This window comes from Lithobates pipiens, unplaced genomic scaffold (assembly GCF_037356315.1).
Source record: "Lithobates pipiens isolate NorthernLeopardFrog02 unplaced genomic scaffold, aLitPip1_a1.2 Scaffold_71, whole genome shotgun sequence".
NCBI lineage: Eukaryota > Metazoa > Chordata > Amphibia > Anura > Ranidae > Lithobates > Lithobates pipiens.
In genome coordinates this window covers 1,261,800-1,285,341 of record NW_027507894.1, presented here as the reverse complement: position 1 = coordinate 1,285,341, position 23,542 = coordinate 1,261,800, and the positions used below count along the sequence as shown (strand labels likewise).

The following is a 23,542-nucleotide window of genomic DNA, read 5'->3' as shown; positions in this document are numbered from 1 at the left end:
GTAAAGGTAGGCACAAGGCTCTGCAGGTTCCTTTCTGAGTGGGAGAAGGTTACGCAGAGTCCATATATTTTAAGCCTCTTAAAAGAGGGGTACAGACTAGAATTTCAGAGGTTACCCCCATATAATTTTCTTATTACCTTTCTCCCCAGGGACCCGGCCAGGGCAGAGGGTCTAGTGGGAAGTATACAAGAGCTGGCAGAGCAAGAGGTTATTGCTCCGGTACCAGCCAGTCAGTTGGCCCAGGGCTTTTACTCCAAAACCCTCGGGCAAATTTCGGTTGATAATAAATTTGAGAGGACTCAACCGTTACTTACTGCACAAGAGGTTCAGAATGGAGAGTATTTATTCAGTAAGGAAACATCTTCAGGCAGGAGTTTTTATGGGCACTCTGGACCTGAAAGACGCATATCTACACGTACCCATTGCTCCCGAACACCAGAAATACCTACGCTTCGAGATTTGCATACAGCAGAAGGTAGAACACTGGCAGTTCAGAGCACTCCCCTTTGGGCTGGAGGCCAGCCCAAGGGTTTTCACGAAAGTAATGGCCGAGGTGGTAGCATACTTGCATCTCCAGGGAATAGGTTTGATACCCTACCTGGACGATTTACTGGTCTACAGTGTGGATCAGATGCAAACTTTGATAGAGACACCGTGCTAGGGACTCTGGAGACCTTGGGTTGGATGGTCAGCCGGGAGAAGTCTTCACTGACACCATCTCAGTCCAAGCTGTATCTAGGCTACCTGTTAGACTCACAGGAACAGAGGGTATTCCTACCAACAGAGACGTTGGTGAAAGTCCAGAATGCAGTCATCACCTTTCTCGAAAGAGGAGAAGCCTCCCTGAGGTATATGAGACTTCTGGGTCTCATGACCTCTTGCATACCGGCAGTAACTTGGGCACAGCTCCATTCTCCGCAGCTTCAGGCCTTCCTGCTTGCCTCGTGGGGAGGAAAAAGAGAAACACTAGAGAGAAGAGTGTCGCTCACAGAGGAGGTCACTCTCTCTCTCTGCAGGGGTGGCTTGACTCAGACAATCTGTCGAAGGGTCACCCCTGGTCCCAGATAGACCTATTGGTCTTAACCACGGATGCCAGCACTTGGGGTTGGGGGGCTCATCTGGGAGACCGGTATACCCAGGGGTCCTGGAACCACAGCCAAGCCAGGGAGTCCTCCAATTTCAGGGAGCTTCTGGCAGTAGGCAAGGCGCTAAGCTATTTCCAAGAACAACTGCAGGGCAGAGAAGTGCAGTTCCTCTCGGACAACCTGGTCACGGTTGCCTACCTGAACCACCAAGGGGGGACAAGGTCAGGCAGACTGAGGGAGTTAGCACAGCAGATCCTAGAGGAAGCGGAAAGGAAGGTACTTTCTCTTTCAGCGATTTCATATAAAAGGGTCGCTCAATCTTCAGGCAGACTTTCTAAGCAGACAACCCATTCTTCAGCGAGAATGGGGATTGAACAAAGAGGTCTTTGCCCTGGTGTGCAGGCATTTCGGCAGGCCAGAAATAAATTTATTCGCTTCCCGGGGGAATGCGAAAGTCTGCAGATTTTTCCCCCTTTACAAGGAACAGGAGGCAGAAGGGATAGATGCCCTTGTACAGGTGTGGGATTTCAGGCTGGCTTATGCCTTTCCTCCACTGGTTCTAATTCCCAGAGTTCTACAGAAGTTGACCCACTCAAGGACGGACCTGGTGCTGATAGCACCTGGTGGCCCAAGAGGGTTTGGTTCCCCACCATTCAGAGTCGCTCAGTAGCTCACCCACTGCACCTGCCGGTACGATGAGACCTACTCATTCAGGGTCCAGTCTTTCACCCCGATCCGGACCGTCTCTCTCTGACAGCATGGCTCTTGAGAGGGAAATACTCCGTGACAGGGGTTGTTTGGAGAGAGTGATAGACACTCCTCTCCTCAGTAGAAAAGGAGTTACTAGGAAAATGTATGCAAAGGTCTGGAAAGTTTTCTCCCATTGGCTGCAGTCTAAGGAGGGGGCTCTCCAGATGATACCTACCATCCTAGACTTCCTTCAAGAGGGGGTGGACTAGGGATTGGCAGTCAGCACTCTCAAGGTCCAGGTGGCAGCCCTGTCCGTGTTTTTTGACAGGAGGCTAGGACAAGAACCCCTGATAAAAAGATTTTTGTTGGCCAGGGAAAGGGTAGTTCCCGTCAGGTCGGTCAGTTGCCCTCCATGGGACCTATCCCTGGTGTTAGATGCCCTAACAAAGGGGCCCTTTGAGCCGTTGGCTCAAATTTCTGTTAGACTTTTATCATTTAAGTTAGCCTTCCTTCTGGCTATCACCACGGCCAAAAGGGTGGGTGATATACAGGCCCGTTCGATTAAAGAGCTTTTTTGCGTATCCTAGAGGATAGGGTAATCCTCGTTTAGGATCCTCTTTATTTGCCAAACATAGCTTCTTTATTTCACAGAACACAGGAGATTATTCTCCCGTCTTTCTGCCAGAATCCTAAGAACAAGGAAGAGGAAAGGTTCCATCTCTTAGATGTCAGGCGCTGTCTCCTACTATACTTGGAAAGAGTGAGAGACTTTAGGAGATCCAGTCACTTATTAATCACCTTTTCAGGGGAGAGAAAGGGTCTACAAGAATCTAAACCAACGATAGCTAGATGGGTCAGACAAACCATATCTATTGCTTATAGGCAGGCAAGTAAACCAGTGCCAGCCCACCTTAAGGCACATTCAACCAGATCCCTAGCGACTTCCTGGGCAGAAAGGGCAGGCGCCTCAATCGACCAGATCTGCAGGGCAGCAACATGGACGAGCCATAGGACATTTCTGAGGCACTACAAAGTGGAGCTGTTGTCCCGTCAGGACTTGGCATTTGGCAGGAAGGTCCTACAAGCGGTTGTCCCACCCTAAGGTAGGCCTGAATTTCTTGCTTATCGTCTCAGGTGTGCCGTCCTGGAAGATGACTGGAGAAAATGACCAGTTACACTTACCGGTAACGGGTTTTCTAGGAAATCTTCCAGGACGGCAGGCCTACTTCCCTACCCTTGTTTTATTGGTGTGGTATATTCATGCCTCACAGAATGTTCTCTCTGACACTGGTGTAGGGCTATCCTTTGCCATAACTGAGGGTCTGAGGGAGGGGTGGGAACTTTTAAACTTGTTGTTGATTGTGTTTCCTGTCAGGTGGACCAGTCATCTCAGGTGTGCCGTCCTGGAAGATTTCCTAGAAAAACCGTTACCGGTAAGTGTAACTGGTCATTTTATTTTCAACATTTTCAGTAATTTTTTTATTTGTTTAGCAAAAAATAAAAACCGCAGAGGAGATCAAATACCACCAAAAGAAAGCTCTATTTGTGGGAAAAAAATTATAAAAATTTCATTTGGGTACAGTGTAGCATGACCGCGCAATTGTCATTCAAAGTGCGACATCACTGAAAGCTCAAAATTGGTCTGGGCAGGAAGGTGTTTAAGTGCCCTGTATTGAAGTTGTTAAAGTGTAGCTCCAGTCAGAAAATCTATTTTTAAGCTTTTTGGAAAACATAGGGAAGGGTTATCACCCCTGTATAATTTGTTTTACCGTCCGTCTTTTTTCATCTCACTTCCTGTTGTCTCCTTCCGTTTGCAAGTAGGAGACATTTGTAAGTTGGATGTTTGAAAGTAGGGGCCTGCCCTATATGCTCTGCAGAAATGGCGGAACAAGGTAATGGTGTTGCCACAACATTGTAAGCCCTCAAAGTGACTTTTGGTGGGTGCTGGAGCGCTCCCTGCTGTGAACAATTATATCAAGAATTGTAATTACATGCCATTGTTGAACAGAGGTAGAAAAATTGGGCCTTTGGTGGTTGCGGTGGTGGTGCTGGTGCCACAACACTATATGTCCTCACAGTTAGGCCGCGTACACACGCGCGGACTGTTCGCCCAACTTTGTCCGTCCAACAGTTTCGGCAAACAGTCCGCTCAAACTTAGCATGGACGGACATGGCCACACACGACGGACGAACAGTTTGCTGAAACCGTGCGCGATGACGTGAACGGCACGTACGACGGGACGAAAAATACAACGTCCTATACACTGCAATGCAACCTTCCGACGTGGAAATCCTTTCTGAGCATGCGCGAGACTTAGTTGGCCGAACAAGCCTACACACGAGCGAACAGTCCGCTGAAACCTTGTTTCAGCGGACAGTTTTTCGGAATTTCCGTAAGACCTTGGTCGTCCAACTGTCCGCTGAAACTGTCCGCTGAAGCCCCACACACAAGCGGACTGTCCGCCCAAACACTGTTCAGCGGACAAGGTTGGGCGAACAGTCCGCGCGTGTGTACGCGGCCTTACTCTCGGTGGGTGCAGGAACGGGCCCTGCTGGGAAATATTATATCAAGAATTGTAATTACATGCCCCTGTTAAACAGGGGTTGAAAAATTGGGCCTTGGGCACTGGTGCTGGTGCCACGACGCTGCAACCTCTCCCATATACTCTAGTTGTAGTGCAGAAATGAGCCCTGCTGCAAAGCATTGCATCAAAAATTGTAATTACACGCTGCTGCTAAACAGGGGCTGAAAAATTGGGCTGGTGGCATCACCCAGAACCAAAAATGTTCTTCCAAGATATCAGCGGAGGAGGAAGAGGATAGACAGTCAACATAACAGGACAGTCACTCAGCATCAGCATAGGCAGTCTTGAAGGGATGTGATATTTCAAAAAAAAAAATTTGATTACATCAGCTTCAGGTGCTTGGTAGCTGTGGGTGATCCAAGACTGATTCATCTTTATGAAGGTCAGTCGATCAACCGAGTCGGTGGACAGGCGCACCCTGTGATTGGTAACAAAGCCTCCAGCAGCACTGAAGGTACGTTCCGAAAGAATGCTGGATGCAGGACAGGCCAGCAGCTCAATTGCATACTGTGCAAGCTCTGGCCAGTGATCCATCCTCAAGACCCAGTAAGCCAGAGGATTTTCAGTGGGAAAAGTGTCCAAGTCTGACCTTGCCCCTAGGTATTCCTGCACCATGTAAAAAAGACGCTGGTGATGGTTGCTGGAACCAATCATACCTTGGGACTGCAGACTAAACAATTGTCTGAACGCATCGGTCAGATTGCCACCTTCTCCACCGCTCCTTCTGACCAATGCCTCAGCAATACTTTGTCCAGGACCAGGAGTTTGTAACCTCCCAGTCTCTGGGAATGCGTTGCACAGACCTTTCTGCAAGGCCACCCGGAGATGTCTCATCCTCTGCTCCCTCTGCGATGGCAAGATAAGGTCGGCAACCTTACCCTTGTACCGTGGATCAAGCAGAGTGGCCAGCCAGTAATGGTCCATCCCCCATGCTGACACAATCATCCTCCTCCTTGCCGTCCTCTTCCTGTTAATGGGTGGGACAGCAGGAACACTGTCTGGATAAAGGGGGCCTTGAGAGGCAAGGAAGTCCTCCTCTTCCTGCCTCTGTTCTGCCTCAAGTGCCCTGTCCATTATTCCACGCAGTGTATGCTCCAAGAGGTGGACAAGAGGTACAGTGTCACTGATGCATGCACTGTCACTGCTCACCATCCTTGTGGCCTCCTCAAACGGTGACAGGACAGTGCATGCGTCCCTGATCATGCCCCACTGGCATGGTGAGATAAAACCGAGCTCCCCTGACCCTGTCCTGGTGCTGTAGTCACACAGGTACTCATTGATGGCCCTCTGCTGCATGTGCAGCCGCTGCAACTTGGCCAACATTGAGTTCCACCTGGTGGGCATATCACATATAAGGCGGTTCTTGGGCAGGTTCAACTCCTTTTGGAGCTCAGCCAGCCGAGCACTGGCATTAAATGATCGGCGGAAATGCACACAGACTTTCCTGGCCTGCTTCAGGACATCCTGTAAGCCCGGGTAACTGCCCAAGAACCGCTGCACCACCAGGTTAGGGATGTGAGCCACACATGGCACATGGGTCAGTTGTCCCTGTCGGAGGGCGGAGAGGAGGTTGGTGCCATTGTCGCAAACCACCAACCCTGGCTTAAGCTGGCGTGGCGTCAACCACTTCTCGGCCTGCCACTGCAGAGCTGACAAAATATCTGCCCCAGTGTGGCTCCTGTCCCCCAAACAAACCAGCGCAAGCACGGCATGGCATCGTTTTGCCTGCGTACTTGCATAGCCCCTTGAACGCCTACGGAGCACCGCTGGTTCCGAGGACAGAGCACTAGAAGAGGCCATGGAGGAAGAAGACGAGGAGGGGCTGGAGGAGAGAGGTGTGTCACAACCAGTAGTAGCATTTTGGAGGCGTGATGGCGGAACAACCTCCAACACTACTGCACCTTGTCCTGCATCCTTCCCAGCTGCCAGAAGAGTGACCCAATGGGCCGTGAAAGACAGGTAACCTCCCTGTCCATGCCTGCTGGACCATGAGTCAGCGGTAATATGCACCTGACCGCCCTGTCCAACGAGGCAAGGACATTGCCTTCCACATGCCGGTATAGAGCCGCAATCACCTTCCATGAGAAAAAGTGGCGTTTGGGGACCTGCCACTGAGGAACCGCACATTGCACAAACTCACGGAAGGGGGCCGAGTCTACCAACTGAAAAAAAAGGTAGCAGTTGAAGTGCTAGCAATTTAGCCAAGCTAGCATTCAACCGCTGGGCATGTGGATGGCTGGGAGTGAACTTCTTTCTACGTTGAGGATAGGGTAATCCTCACTCAGGATCCTCTTTATTTGCCAAACGTAGCTTCTTTATTTCACAGAACACAGGAGATTATTCTCCCGACTTTCTGCCAGAATCCTAAGAACAAGGAAGAGGAAAGGTTCCATCTCTTAGATGTCAGGCGCTGTCTCCTACTATACTTGGAAAGAGTGAGAGACTTTAGGAGATCCAGTCACTTATTAATCACCTTTTCAGGGGAGAAAAAGGGTCTACAAGCCTCTAAACCAACGATAGCTAGATGGGTCAGACAAACCATATCTATTGCTTATAGGCAGGCAAGTAAACCAGTGCCAGCCCACCTTAAGGCACATTCAACCAGATCCCTAGCGACCTCCTGGGCAGAAAGGGCAGGCGCCTCAATCGACCAGATCTGCAGGGCAGCAACATGGACGAGCCATAGGACATTTCTGAGGCACTACAGAGTGGAGCTGTTGTCCCGTCAGGACTTGGCATTTGGCAGGAAGGTCCTACAAGCGGTTGTCCCACCCTAAGGTAGGCCTGAATTTCTTGTTTATCGTCTCAGGTGTGCCGTCCTGGAAGATGACTGGAGAAAATGACCAGTTACACTTACCGGTAACGGGTTTTCTAGGAAATCTTCCAGGACGGCAGGCCTACTTCCCTACCCTTGTTTTATTGGTGTGGTATATTCATGCCTCACAGAATGTTCTCTCTGACACTGGTGTAGGGCTATCCTTTGCCATAACTGAGGGTCTGAGGGAGGGGTGGGAACTTTTAAACTTGTTGTTGATTGTGTTTCCTGTCAGGTGGACCAGTCATCTCAGGTGTGCCGTCCTGGAAGATTTCCTAGAAAAAACGTTACCGGTAAGTGTAACTGGTCATTTTATTTTCAACATTTTCAGTATTTTTTTTATTTGTTTAGCAAAAAATAAAAATCGCAGAGGAGATCAAATGCCACCAAAAGAAAGTTCTATTTGTGGGAAAAAAATGATAAAAATGTCATTTGGGTACAGTGTAGCATGACCGCGCAATTGTCATTCAAAGTGCGACATCGCTGAAAGCTCAAAATTGGTCTGGGCAGGAAGGTGTTTAAGTGCCCTGTATTGAAGTTGTTAAAGTGTAGCTCCAGTCAGAAAATCTATTTTTAAGCTTTTTGGAAAACATAGGGAAGGGTTATCACCCCTGTATAATTTGTTTTGCCGTCCGTCTTTTTTCATCTCACTTCCTGTTGTCTCCTTCCGTTTGCAAGTAGGAGACATTTGTAAGTTGGATGTTTGAAAGTAGGGGCCTGCCATATATGCCCTACAGAAATGGCGGAACAAGGTGATGGTGTTGCCACAACATTGTAAGCCCTCAAAGTGACTCTTGGGGGGTGCTGGAGCAATCCCTGCTGTGAACAATTATATCAAGAATTGTAATTACATGCCATTGTTGAACAGAGGTAGAAAAATTGGGCCTTTGGTGGTTGTGGTGGTGGTGCTGGTGCCACAACACTATATGTCCTCACAGTTACTCTCGGTGGGTGCAGGAACAGGCCCTGCTGTAAAATATTATATCAAGAATTGTAATTACATGCCCCTGTTAAACAGGGGCTGAAAAATTGGGCCTTGGGCACTGGTGCTGGTACCACGACGCTGCAACCTCTCCCATATACTCTAGTTGTAGTGCAGAAATGAGCCCTGCTGCAAAGCATTGCATCAAAAATTGTAATTACACGCTGCTGCTAAACAGGGGCTGAAAAATTGGGCTGGTGGCATCACCCAGAACCAAAAATGTTCTTCCAAGATATCAGCGGAGGAGGAAGAGGATAGACAGTCAACATAACAGGACAGTCACTCAGCATCAGCATAGGCAGTCTTGAAGGGATGTGATATTTCAAAAAAAAAAAAATTTGATTGCATCAGCTTCAGGCGCTTGGTAGCTGTGGGTGATCCAAGACTGATTCATCTTTATGAAGGTCAGTCGATCAACCGAGTCGGTGGACAGGCGCACCCTGTGATTGGTAACAAAGCCTCCAGCAGCACTGAAGGTGCATTCCGAAAGAATGCTGGATGCAGGACAGGCCAGCAGCTCAATTGCATACTGTGCAAGCTCTGGCCAGTGATCCATCCTCAAGACCCAGTAAGCCAGAGGATTTTCAGTGGGAAAAGTGTCCAAGTCTGACCTTGCCCCTAGGTATTCCTGCACCATGTAAAAAAGACGCTGGTGATGGTTGCTGGAACCAATCATACCTTGGGGCTGCAGACTAAACAATTGTCTGAACGCATCGGTCAGATGGCCACCTTCTCCACCGCTCCTTCTGACCAATGCCTCAGCAATACTTTGTCCAGGACCAGGAGTTTGTAACCTCCCAGTCTCTGGGAATGCGTTGCACAGACCTTTCTGCAAGGCCACCCGGAGATGTCTCATCCTCTGCTCCCTCTGTGACGGCAATATAAGGTCGGCAACCTTACCCTTGTACCGTGGATCAAGCAGAGTGGCCAGCCAGTAATGGTCCCTCTCCTTGATCTTAAGAATATGAGGATCCTTCCGCCGGCTTTGCAGGATCAGGGAGGCCATGCAGCGTAGGCTAGCTGAGGCATTCGGTTCGGAGTCCTTTGGGTCACTAAGGACAATATGATCCGCAGCTACCTCTTCCCAGCCACGTACAAGTCCACGGGTTTCTTGGGACTGTAAATCATCCCTACAAGACTGCTGCTGCTGATGCTGAGTGCCAGGCTCCACCTCCATGCTGACACAATCATCCTCCTCCTTGCCGTCCTCTTCCTGTTAATGGGTGGGACAGCAGGAACACTGTCTGGATAAAGGGGGCCTTGAGAGGCAAGAAAGTCCTCCTCTTCCTGCCTCTGTTCTGCCTCAAGTGCCCTGTCCATTATTCCACGCAGTGTATGCTCCAACAGGTGGACAACAGGTACAGTGTCACTGATGCATGCACTGTCACTGCTCACCATCCTTGTGGCCTCCTCAAACGGTGACAGGACAGTGCATGCGTCCCTGATCATGCCCCACTGGCATGGTGAGATAAAACCGAGCTCCCCTGACCCTGTCCTGGTGCCGTAGTCGCACAGGTACTCATTGATGGCCCTCTGCTGCATGTGCAGCCGCTGAAACTTGGCCAACGTTGAGTTCCACCTGGTGGGCATGTCACATATAAGGCGGTTCTTGGGCAGGTTCAACTCCTTTTGGAGCTCAGCCAGCCGAGCACTGGCATTAAATGATTGGCGGAAATGCACACAGACTTTCCAGGCCTGCTTCAGGACATCCTGTAAGCCCGGGTAACTGCCCAAGAACCGCTGCACCACCAGGTTAGGGATGTGAGCCACACATGGCACATGGGTCAGTTGTCCCTGTCGGAGGGCGGAGAGGAGGTTGGTGCCATTGTCGCAAACCACCAACCCTGGCTTAAGCTGGTGTGGCGTCAACCACTTCTCAGCCTGCCACTGCAGAGCTGACAAAATATCTGCCCCAGTGTGGCTCCTGTCCCCCAAACAAACCAGCGCAAGCACGGCATGGCATCGTTTTGCCTGCGTACTTGCATAGCCCCTTGAACGCCTACGGAGCACCGCTGGTTCCGCGGACAGAGCACTAGAAGAGGCCATGGAAGAAGAAGACGAGGAGGGGCTGGAGGAGAGAGGTGTGTCACAACCAGTAGTAGCATTTTGGAGGTGTGATGGCGGAACAACCTCCAACACTACTGCACCTTGTCCTGCATCCTTCCCAGCTGCCAGAAGAGTGACCCAATGGGCCGTGAAAGACAGGTAACCTCCCTGTCCATGCCTGCTGGACCATGAGTCAGCAGTAATATGCACCTGACCGCCCTGTCCAACGAGGCAAGGACATTGCCTTCCACATGCCGGTATAGAGCCGCAATCACCTTCCATGAGAAAAAGTGGCGTTTGGGGACCTGCCACTGAGGAACCGCACATTGCACAAACTCACGGAAGGGGGCCGAGTCTACCAACTGAAAAGGTAGCAGTTGAAGTGCTAGCAATTTAGCCAAGCTAGCATTCAACCGCTGGGCATGTGGATGGCTGGGAGTGAACTTCTTTCTACGTTCCAGCTGCGGGGGCAGGGAAATTTGCCTGCTACAATAGGACATGGCTGTACTGCTAGCAGAGTGCCTGCAAGCACTTGGCTGTGACACATCTAATTCTACACCTTCATTCCTCTCAGCGCAGGTTTCAGAGTGGACTGAAGGCCTAGTCGGGTTGGAGATCCCAGCTGATGATGAGCAAGGAGAGGTCTGCTTTGTTCTTTGGTGTGGGTCTTTGAGGTACGCTTGCCAACGAGCTGCATGGCAGGTCAACATAGGTCTGGTCAAGCATGTGGTGCCCAAGCGGTTGATGTTTTGGCCACGTGAGATATAAGCTTGAGACATATGTTGCAAATAGCAGCGATGCGATCTGATGCACTCGTCTCAAAAAAGGCCCACACCAAAGAACTTTTAGAATAATGCGCAGAGGCAGCGCCCTGCACAGGCGGAGCTCTGAGGTGTGATTCAGTCGGTGTGCTGCCCCTAAGCTGGATCCCGGAGGGCATCCTGCCTCGTTGGAGATGTGCCTCCTCCCCCCCTCTCCTACCAGGCACCCACGTGGAGTCAGTGCCCTCATCAACCCCTACCTCTTCATCGCTGAAGCAAACCTGGCAGTATGCTGCAGCTTGTGGAACATGACTGCTAGATTGCTGTCCTTCTTGAGCATCCCCTCTCTCTGCACTCACGCTACTGCCTTTCTCTAGCTGAGTATCATCATCAGAGCCTACAAAACACTGGGCATCCTCCTGGAGCATGTACCCAACACTGTGCTCATAGAGTTCAGGGGACTCCTCAGGAGGACGTGGTGGGTCTAGGGAAGGAGTCACTAATGATGACATTGAGACGAGGGAAGAGGATGCATTGGCAGATGCTTTGCTAGTACCCTGAGCCTGGGTGAGGGAGGATGAGGAGGATGAAGAGGGCTTGGTCATCCAGTCTACCAAGTCTTCGGCATGATGTGACTCAACATGTCCAGCTGCCGAAAATAAGGACAAGCGTGTCCCATGGCCATGTGCTGATGATGATGCACCGCGTCCACGACCAGCACTGTTGTCTCTGACACAGAGCCTGCTTGCCCTCTTTTATCGGCTTGTGCCTATCTGCCTCTCCTTGTTGGCCTTCTAGACATGGTAATGGCATGAAGGGAGATGGGAAAACCAGCAATTGGGTAGTGTATATTGTGCTGGAGGCACACAACAACACCCACTAACTCCTGCAGATGCCTTTATTATAGAACACCAGCAAAAAAGGGTTGATACTTAGTGAGTGTTGTGTGCCTCCAGCACAGCACAATATACAAACTCCTGCAGATGCCTTTATTATAGAACAACAGGACTTAAAGGGTAGATACCGGTGTATACTGTGCTGTGCTGGAGGTACACAACACCAACTAACTCCTGCAGATGGCAGATTGCTCAATTACAAAAGCAATATAGCTATATAGGTGGATAAAGGTGTATACTGCACTCAGAGCACACAGACAACACCCAGAAACTCCTGCAGATGGCTGATAGCTAAATTGAAGAAGAGCAATATAGCTGTATAGATGGATAAAGGTGTATACTGCACTCAGGGCACACAGACAACACCCAGAAACTCCTGCAGATGGCTCAATTACAGAAGAGCAATAACGCTAAATATCTAGATACAGGTGTATACTGTGCTGAAGTACACAGACAACACCCACTAACTCCTGCAGATGCCAACACACTACACAAGGCCGCTGCGCTGGCGGCCTTACATAGTGTGGGGTGTGTACTACACAGCCTGAGCTATGATTGGCCACAGGCATCCTGCCTGTGGCCAATCATGGCTCTCCTCGCTGCCGGCGCTGTAATTGGCCAAGCATGCGGGGTCACAGTGCATGCTTGGCCAATCATGAGCCAGCAATGCACTGCGATTGCTCAGTGCATTGTGGGCCGTGAGCGCCACACAAATTTGGTGCGAACGGCCCACAGAGTTCTGGCTTTGCCGAACGGGCGAACAGTCGGTGTTCGAGTCGAACATGCGTTCGACTCGAACACCAAGTTCATCCCTACTCATTACCAACAGTCGAACACCAGGCTTGGGCTCAAAGCTTATTGGAACAAAATAACCTGGTCATCAATTCTGTGGACTTGTTTTTTGATTCTGTGGCACAATTACACGATGAATCGCAGAGAGTAGTCATCGCTGAAGCTGCCCTACATAATCTGCAACAAGAAATTATAAATATATATATAAACCATGATAGTCCAAAGAGGTATAGATGAGTATAGAGTCTGTATGTCAGGGCTGCCACAAATGGAGACCAGAAGCCGATTCCAGTAAAGCTGAGAGAAAACAAGGAAAGGGGCGCCTCTGAGTGTATAGGTAAAACACAATATCAACTCACATGGGAGCAGTACATCTCTGGGCTGAGTAGTGTCCAGGAGCAGGATAGGTGACCAGGTCACAATAGATTCACTTCTCCCTGACAATGTGGAGCATGTCAGATCCCAGGAAGGATGGGGTGGTGAGCTGTCAAAGCCTGTGGTGCTAAGAGCTGCAGCTCCTGAAGTCCTCTTTTGTAACCGTTGAAGATGGAAGACGGCCGTGCAGTGTGTATTTCCACAGCGAGGCTTGGAGAGCAAAGAACAGCGTGGCACAGGGCAATGATGTCACACTAATGTGCCGTGTTTCTGAGCGTGCACACTACGTATGTTATGGTAGCCAAGCTCCTTTGTCAAGCAACTCACTCAGGTTGAACTGGATTGACTGGTGTCTTTATTCAACCTTACTAACCATGTAACCATGTTCCACCATGTAACTTGCTTGACAAAGGAGCGCCGCTACCGCCATGGTGCACAGTGTGACTAATGTGGGCGGTACCTTCTCATTGTAACCTGAACAGATCACATGACTTACTTCCTGGTCTAGTTAAGCCTGCTGCTTGAGTTTCTTATTGCTGGATTATTTTCAGCTTCTGACTGAATGTCTGTTATTAACTGGGCTTGCTCTGAAATGTGATGCTGATCTCCTTACTTAACCTTGGCTTGTACTTCTGACTTCTCTCTGGCTTGCTACACCGTGTCTGACCTTGGCTTATCGACTCTGCTACAGATCCATCTTCCTGTGTATGACCCCGGCTATCCAATCTCATCATCTGAACTGATCTTACCCTGTATGACCCCTGGCCTGGCTCTCTTTTCCGTTTCTGGTTTGCTATTCTGTCAAGCTTACCTGGTACTCCGCAAGCACACCAGATTTACACTTCATCCAGCCTGTTCCTGCTACATCATGATGACCAGCTCATCTCAGTACCTGGAAAACAGTGCTTCTCTGGGCACTGCTCTCCCTGTACCACTTTCAGGGAAGCTCTGCACTTAGCCTCAAGAGGAGCCCTCTCAGCAGCTTGGTCCCTCACCTGGTATTTGACACCCTGCTATCAAGATTACATAGCAGGCATCCACAGTCAACTTGTAAGTGACATACAGCGACAATAATTTACACAGTCAGGTGCGGTGATGAACTTGTATTAAAGCAATGCAGCAACAGTTCAAAACAATTGTGGTTGGAAGACTGTCCAACCAGATGCACTCACGGTTACAGCAACGTGAAGAGAGAGGGCTCCAGCCAGAATGACAGCATCTGTAGTGAAGGGCAGAATGCAGACTGGCTGTCTTGTGCTAAGTAACTTTTCCTATCGCTAGTACAATCCCTAACAGACAGGGTACCTTTCCCTGCACTAGCCATTTGTATCAAGCATGCCAGTCACAGGATACAGGGCCTTAAATAGGCTCTGCCTAACCCAAAATGGCTACCAGAGTTAAATGGGGCAACAGCATCCAATCAGATCGTTTCCCCCATGACACAGGAAACCATAGAGGAAACCAGGTTCCAGCTGCAGCGCCTCTGCGGTTGAGCGCCATCTGCAGTAGAGGAAATAAACTGCACCTGCCTACAGACTTCTAAGGCCGCGTACACACGGGCGGACTGTCTGGCCAACTAAGTCCGTCAGACAATCCGACAGACAGTCCGTCCTACTTTTGAATGAACGGACTTGACCACACACGATGAACAGACAGTCCGCTGAAAGCTTGCGCGATGACGTGTACAGCACGTACGACGGGACTAGAAATACGACGTCCAATACACTGCAATGCAACCTTCGGCCGTGTAAATCCTTTCTGAGCATGCGCCATACTTAGTCCGTCCAACTTGCCTACTCATGAGCGGACTGTCCGCTGAAACCAAAGTTGGACGGACAATATTACGGAAATTCCGAAAGACTTAGTCCGCCAGACTGTCCGCTGAAAAAGTCCGCTGAAGCCCACACACGAGCGGACTGTCCGCTGAAACACGTTTCAGCGGACCAAGTCCGTCAGAGAGTCCGCCCGTGTGTACGCGGCCTAAGAGGTCTTTAATAACACATCCCACAGTACCATGATCAACAACAGTGCTGTTGGATAATGGGAGTCCACACAGTACAGCGTAAGGAGGTGGACCAAAATTATATTGAACAAAAAATGAGTCCCAAATTTTATAAAATCAGTAAAATTCTATATGTTTTGAAGTATACTCTGCTCCTTCAGGAGACGTATGTTAATACACTTGGGACTTTCCTTTAAGACCCCTGGGGCTGTTGTTGAAGACCTCTTGGAAGTCAACTGTGGATTCCTGCTAGTTTGTTAGCCAAGACACAAATTAATGCTTTCTCGGCCACTGGCCAAAGTGGGCTATCTACATTTATTTCAGTTTTTCTGTTCACCCACCAATACTCTTGGATGTGCGCCACCTTTATTTTGTTTTTTCAGTATAAATTCCCTTTGTGAGGATTTGCAGTCAGCTGCTGGAAGAGGAAACTATACAGTATAAACAGGACGTTTATGTTGAATGACCAAGCTCCCCTTACTAGTGTGGGATATTCAATTTTGGATTGTGTTTTGCTTAGAACTGTGGTGACACCAGAAAGTGAAATTTGTGTTTTACTCGTCTTTTTGTTTAGAATTGGACTTTAAAGAAGCCCAAGCACAGACAAATATGTATAGGCATTTCATCATTTTGATAAACCATGTTTAGGTTTACTTCATATGTGATCTTTTTTTATTTCCTGTTTTTCCAGCACAAAGTACAATTTGAGGGAAAGTAACCTTACCTGCCTATGAAGTGAACATTTGACATCTGGGGAATGAAGAGTAGTCCAAAGCTCAGGAGAATAAAGTTTAGGGAGACTTTTTTGGAGTGCCAAATCCCCTTGATCTTTGTCAGCAGTAGAGATGGCAGGATGGAAGAACTTAGTAGGGATTGGTAACAAAGGAATCAGTGGATCTCCTGGCAGAGGAGGAGGTGGAGGAGATACTGATGAAAAATGTTAAAAAGTGGAAAATGTTAAGGTCATGCTAAATAATTATAATAGGTCTGTACATAAGTATTGCAGATCTAGAATTCATGATGGTCAAATGTAATTATACAAATTCAAAATTAAGAATTTATAAAATATACGTCCTTGTGCATCTTTGAATTAACATATATGGATGTATTATAGGGTGCATAAACAATTTACTACAAATCACAACAAAAGATTTTAAAATAAGGTTTTAGTCTCCTTTCACACTAGTAGACTCCAAAGTTGTAACAAGTTGTAACACGGCTGCCAATAAAAACCATGAGGCACCATCTACACCCCCAGATATCCCCCCAGCACTGTGACCCCTCTACACCCCAGATATCCCCAAGACACCGTGAAGGGATATCTGGAGTGTAGAGGAGTTAGAGTGCTGGGGGGATATCTAGGGTGTAGAGGGGTCAGAGTGCTGTAGGGATATATGGGATGTAGAGGGGTCAGAGTGCTGGGGGGATATCTGGGGTGCAGAGGGGTTACAGTGCTGGGGAATATCTAGGGTGTTGAGGGGTCACAGTGCTGGGGGGATATCTGGGGTGTGGGGTCACAGTGCTGGGGGTTATCAGGGGTGTAGAGGGGTCAGAGTGCTGGGGGATATCTGGGGTGTAAAGTGGTCACACTGCTGGGGGGATATCTGGGGTTTAGAGGGGTCATAGTGCTGGGGGATATCTGGAGTGAAGAGGGATCAGAGTGCTGGAGGGATATCTGGGGTGTAGAGGGGTCAGAGTGCTGGAGGGATATCTGGGGTGTAGAGGGGTCAGAGTGCAGGGGGATATCTGGGGTGTAGAGGGGTCAGAGCGCTGTAGGGATATCTGGGATTTAGAGGGGTCAGAGTGCTAGGGGGATATCTGGGATTTAGAAGGGTCAGAGTGCTAGGGGGATATCTGGGATTTAGAGGGGTCAGAGTGCTGGGGGGATATCTGGGGTGTAGAGGGGTTACAGTGCTGGGGGGATATCTGGGGTGTAGAGGGGTTACAGTGCTGGGGGGATATCTGGGGTGTAAAGGGATCAGAGTGCTGGGGGGTATCTAGGGTGTAGAGGGGTCACAGTGCTGGGGGGATATTTGGGGTGTAGAGGGGTTACAGTGCTGGGGGAATATCAGGGGTGTAAAGGGATCAGAGTGCTGGGGGTATCTGGGGTGTATAGGGGTTACAGTACTGGGGGGATATCTGGGGTATAAAGGGGTCACAGTGCTGGGGGAATATCTGGGGTGTGGGGTCACAGTGCTGGGGGATATCTGGGGTCTAGAGGGGTCAGAGTGCTGGGTAATATCTGAGTGTAGAGGGGTTAGTGCTGGGGGGATATCTGGGGTATAGAGGGGTCACAGTGCTGAGGGGATATCTGGGGTTTAGAGGGGTTACAGCGCTGGGGGGATTTCTGGGGTGTAAAGGGATCAGAGTGCTGGGGGATATCTGGGGTTTAGAGGGGTTACAGTGCTGGGGGGATTTCTGGGGTGTAAAGGGATCAGAGTGCTGGGGGGATATCTGGAGTGTAGAGGGGTCAGAGTGCTGGGGGATATCTGGGGTGTAGAGGGGTCAGAGTGCTGGAGGGATATCTGGGGTGTAGAGGGGTCAGAGTGCTGGGGGGGTATCTGGGGTGTATAGGGGTTACAGTGCTGGGGGTATATATGGGGTATAAAGGGGTCACAGTGCTGGGGGAATATCTGGGGTGTGGGGTCACAGTGCTGGCTAATATCTGGGGTCTAGAGGGGTCAGAGTGCTGGGTAATATCTGGGGTATAGAGGGGTTACAGTGCTGGGGGGATTTCTGGGGTGTAAAGGGATCAGAGTGCTAGGGGGATATCTAGGGTGTAGAAGGGTCAGAGTGCTGGGGGGATATCTGTGGTGTAGAGGGGTCAGATTGCTGAGGGGGGTGTCTGGGTGTAGAGGGGTCACAGTTCTAAGGGGATATCTGGGGTGTAGGGGGGTTACAGTGCTGGGGGGATTTCTGGGCTGTAAAGGGATCAGAGTTCTGGGGTCATACCTAGGGTGTAGAGGGGTCAGAGTGCTGGGGGATATCTGGAGTGTCGAGGGCTCAGAGTGCTGGAGGGATATCTGGGGTGTAGAGGGCTCAGAGTGCTGGAGGGATATCTGGGGTGTAGAGGGGTCAGAGTGCTGGGGGGTATCTAGGGTGTATAGGGGATACAGTGCTGGGGGGATATCTGGGGTATAAAGGGGTCACAGTGCTGAGGGAATATCTGGGGTGTGGGGTCACAGTGCTGGGGAATATCTGGGGTCTAGAGGGGTCAGAGTGCTGGGTAATATCTGGGGTATAGAGGGGTTACAGTGCTGGGGGGATTTCTGGGGTGTAAAGGGATCAGAGTGCTGGGGGGGATATCTAGGGTGTAGAGGGGTCAGAGTGCTGGGGGTATATCTGCGGTGTAGAGGGGTCAGATTGCTGAGGGGGGGTATCTGGGTGTAGAGGGGTCACCGTTCTGAGGGGATATCTGGGGTGTAGGGGGGTTACAGTGCTGGGGGGATTTCTGGGCTGTAAAGGGACCAGAGTTCTGGGGTCATACCTAGGGTGTAGAGGGGTCAGAGTGCTGGGGAGATATCTGGGGTTTAGAGGGGTCAGAATGCTGGAGGGATATTTGGGATGTAGAGTGGTCAGAGTGCTGGGGGGATATCTGCAGTGTAGGCGGGTTACAGTGCTGGGGGATATCTGGGGTGTAAAGGGATCAGAGTGCTGGGGGATATCTAGGGTGTAGAGGGGTCAGAGTGCTTGGAGCTATCTGGGGTATAGAGGGGTCACAGTGCTGGGGGATATCTGGGGTATAGAGGGGTCACAGTGCTGGGGGATATCTGGGGTGTAGAGGGGTCACAGTGCTGGGGGATATCTGGGGTGTAGAGAGGTTACAGTGCTGGGGGGATATCTGCGGTTTAAAGTGATCAGAGTGCTAGGGGATATCTACAGTGTAGAGGGGTCAGAGTGCTGAGGGATATCTGGGGTATAGAGGGGTCAAAGTGCTGGGGGGATATCTGGGGTGTAAAGGGATCAGAGTGCTGAGGGGATATCTAGGGTGTAGAGGGGTCAGATTGCTGAGGGGTGGGTATCTGGGTGTAGAATGGTCACAGTGCTGGGGGATATCTGGGGTATAGAGGGGTCACAGTGCTGGGGGGATATCTGGGGTATAGAGGGGTCACAGTGCTGGGGGGATATCTGGGGTATAGAGGGGTCAGAGTGCTGGGGGGATATCTGGGGTGTAGAGGGGTCAGAGGGCTGGTGGATATCTGGGGTGTAGAGGGGTCACAGTTCTGAGGGGATATCTGGGATTTAGGGGGTTACAGTGCTGGGGGGATTTGTGGGCTGTAAATGGATCAGAGTTCTGGGGTCATACCTAGGGTGTAGAGGGGTCAGAGTGCTTGGGAGATATCTGGAGTGTAGAGGGGTCAGAGTGCTGGGGGATATCTGGGGTGTAAAGCGGTCACACTGCTGGGGGGATATCTAGGGTTTAGCGGGGTCAGAGTGCTGGGGGATATCTGGGATGTAGAGGGGTCACAGTGCTGGGAGGATATCTGTGATGTAGAGGGGTCACAGTGCTGGGGGGATATCTGTGATGTAGAGGGGTCACAGTGCTGGGGGGATATCTGGGATGTAGAGGGGTCACAGTACTGGAGGGATATCTGAGGTGTAGAGGAGTCACAGTGCTGGGGGGATATCAGGGGTGTAAAGGGATCAGAGTGCTGGGTGGGTATCTAGGGTGTAGAGGGGTCACAGTGCTGGGGGGATATCTGGGGTGTAGAGGGGTCACAGTGCTGGGGGAATATCTGGGGTGTGGGGTCACAGTGCTGGGGGAATATCTGGGGTGTGGGGTCACAGTGCTGGGGGAATATCTGGGGTGTGGGGTCACAGTGCTGGGGATATCTGGGGTGTAGAGGGGTCAGTGCTGGGGGGATATCTGGGATGTAGAGGGGTCAGAGTGCTGGTGGGATTTCTGGGATGTAGAGGGGTCAGCGTGCTGGTGGGATAGCTGGGGTGTAGAGGGGTCACATCGTTGAGGGGATATCTGGAGTGTAGAGGGGTTACAATGCTGGGGGGATTTCTGGGGTGTAAAGGGATCAGAGTGCTGGGGGGATATCTAGGATGTAGAGGGGTCAGAGTGCTGGGGGATATCTGTGGTGTAGAGGGGTCAGATTGCTGGGGGGGGGGGGTATCTTGTTGTAGAAAGGTCAGATTGCTGGGGGGATATCTGGGTGTAGAGGAGTCACAGTGCTGGGGGGATATCTGGGATGTAGAGGGGTCACAATGCTTGAGGGATATCAGGGGTGTAAAGGGATCAGAGTGCTGGGGGGGTATCTAGGGTGTAGAGGGGTCACAGTGCTGGGGGGATATCTGGGGTATATAGGGGTCTCAGTGCTGGGGGAATATCTGGGGTGTGGGGTCACAGTGCTGGGGGATATCTGGGGTCTAGAGGGGTCAGAGTGCTGGGTAATATCTGGGTGTAGAGGGGTTAGAGTTCTGGGGGGATATCTGGGATGTAGAGGGGTCAGAGTGCTGGGGGGATATCTGGAATGTAGAGGGGTCACAGTGCTGAGGGGATATCTGGGGTGTAGAGAGGTTACAGTGCTGGGGGGAATTTCTGGGATGTAAAGGGATCAGAGTGCTGGGGGGATATGTGCGGTGTAGAGGGGTCAGATTGCTGAGGGGGGGTATCTGGGTGTAGAGGGGTCAGAGTGCTGGGGATATGTGGGGTGTAGAGGGGTCAGAGTGCTGGGGGGATATCTGGGGTATAGAGGGGTCACAGTGCTGGGGGGATATGTGGGGTGTAGAGGGGTCACAGTGCTGAAGGGATATCCTGGGTGTAGAGGGGTTACAGTGCTGGGGGATTTTTGGGGTGTAAAGGGATCAGAGTGCTGGGGGGATATCTAGGGTGTAGAGGGGTCAGAGTGCTGGGGGGATATATAATGGAGGTCGCTGGATACAAAGCTAGGTCCAGGGCCAAGGTGGGGGCTGCGCACCCAAAGCAAGGGTGCAGCGATGCAACAATCCAGATAACCATTAGATGATAATGTGAGGGGAAGGTAGGAGGAAACGCCCGATCCACACTGAATCTGAAAGTATAAATGTACACATATAGAAAATGTAATGAGTAAATGTGACAAAGTGCTAGTATCTAGGAATGTGTTCTGTCCCAAGTGAGTAAATCCCAAGTGAAAAAATGTCCCCCTGCATAAATATGAGATACCAGCGGTGATAACCCCTAAAATGGGTGTGTATTAGTAAAATCGGCAATGTAAAAAACAGGGGTGAACAAGTGCCCAATAAAAAATACAAAGAGGTAAAAAATGAACAGAAAATTCTACTACAAAAACCTACTGGTGTAGGATGATTGTCTGAGTGTACCTATGGTTACAATCCTTATTTATTTATCGCTATGAATTAAGCTTTGTTATTTGTCATGTGTCAGCTTAGTATGGCCTTTTTGGGATCTATTCTTATACCAATTGTATTTTGTACCTTGAGATAATGAAATGTTTCAACTTGAAAAATAAATATTTTTAATTATGTACCCTTTTATGCATTTTGCATGGTTACTTTTTCATTTGTGACACGCCTCATTCAAAGTCCCATGATCAATTTCTCTCTGCATTACACTTAATAGGGATGGAGGCTTGCCACAGTGGTTATGTCAGGTCACACTTTGTTTTTAAGGATTAATCATTTCCTTTTCTTGCAAGAGAAATATGCTTCCATGTGCAATGGTAACTTAGTGAGTAATCAATTTCTTAGCTTTAAAGCTTATAGGCATAGCTGGTACAACCAGATCGATGTCCCTCAGGGCTTGGGCTTCAACAACCAGACCATTAAATCCAACTACCAAGAAGCAGGATTGTAAACTGGCCCTTGAGAAGATCCAGAAGATCTGGGAGGGCTCACATAGTCTACCAGGAGCCTAACTAAGTCCAAGTACTACACTAAAGTAAACAAAAAAAAAAAACATTATAAGTGCAGCTGCCCTCCAGTCCCTTTATACTAATTTGAATCCGATCTCAATGCAGCGATGTGCACAACAAGAGCAGGGGCTCTCTCACTCAGAGACAGCAGTGGGAGCCATCAGCTCCAACTGGTGTCAATCACAGCCTGTGAGGAGGGAGCAGGATCAGGGCCGAGCTGCGCTCTGTATGTCAATGGACACACAGACCTGGCTCGTGGAGCATGGCTGAACGAGTGCCCCCAAAGCAATTGGCTTGTTATGGTGGGCACTCGGCAGAGGGGAAGAGCCAGGAGAGACCCCAGAAGAGGAGGAACGGGGCTGCTCTGTGCAAAACCATTGCATAGAGCAGGTAAGTATTACATGTTTGTTTAAAAAAAATCAAGGGTTTGCACTTACTTTAACTTTGCAGGGCAGTTTCATGGAACAGATGCTCTGTTGGATCTACTAATTTCAAACAACACATAGCTTATTACAGATGTGCAGGTTAGAGACAGCTGGGGTAATAGGGATCATGGTGTAATTGCATTTGCCATACGTTACAGGAAACATGCTGGTTCGACAAGAACTCTATGTTTGGACTGGGCTCAGCCCTTCCTTCTCTGAGCTGGCCGCTCAGCTATTGGCTAATTGCCAGCTCCTATCTCTCCACAGCTACTCACCTGTTGATGATATCCTGTTTGTCAGACCTGCCTACTTAAGCTGTCCAGCCCAGAAGATCTCTGCCTTTGCCTTGGTCAACATCACAGAGACTATCTCCTACATTCCTGTTTAACCTCTTCACACCCGCCGGCCGTCAAATTGCGGCTGGGCGGAGCGGCTCCCATTCTGGGTGTAAGTCTTTGGATGGCCGCCCAAAACGAGCATTCTTGTCCCCACGGCTAGGACACGGCGCAACCCTGATCTGTGTAAAGAGCTGTATTTATCCCAAATACAAATAAACATTACATTATATTTACATTTAGGGCAAATCAGCATATCCCATACAGAGCACATAAATAATGAAAATAAAGGTCAACAGTAAGATCCAAGACTCAAAATTGTTAACCACATCAATACAGTGCACTTACACCACCTTCCTGACCAGACCAATTTTCAGCTTTCAGTGCTCTCACAGTTTGAATGACAATTACTCAGTCATCCAACACTGTACCCATATGAAACTTGCGTCCTTTTTTCCATACAAATAGAGCTTTCTTTTAGTGGTATTTAATCACTAGTGGGTTTTTTATTTTTTGTGCTATAAATAAAATAAAACGTAAATTTTGTGAAAAAAATGCCTTTTTCTTTGTTTCTGTCAAATTTTTTTGCTAATTAGTAATTTTTCTTCATAAATTTTGGCCAAAATTTATACTGTTACCTATCTTTGTAAAAAATAACCCACATTAGTGTATATTATTTGGTCTTTGTGAAAGTTATAGAGTCTACAAACTATGGTGCCAATTGCTGAAAATTGATCACATCTGATCAGGCCTTCAGTACATCAGGGGTATCTCATTTCTTGAGACACTAACAAGTCAGGAAAGTACAAATACCCCCCAAATGACCCCTTTTTACAAAGTAGACATTCCAAGGTATTAAGTAAGTAGCATGGTGAGTTTTTTTAAGTTGT

General features: G+C 49.5%; 1 protein-coding gene across 1 annotated transcript in view; it reads right to left on the bottom strand.

Annotated features, from left to right (window-relative positions):
• Positions 1-23,542, bottom strand: part of LOC143959353 (voltage-dependent T-type calcium channel subunit alpha-1I-like) — a gene marked incomplete at its 5' end in the record, with an annotated part of 1,248,755 nt that overhangs the window by 50,201 nt on the left and 1,175,012 nt on the right. The window contains one exon of the mRNA XM_077468015.1: positions 15,754-15,956. Coding sequence (XP_077324141.1) covers positions 15,754-15,956 — 203 coding nt within the window. The remainder of the gene's footprint in view (positions 1-15,753; positions 15,957-23,542) is intronic.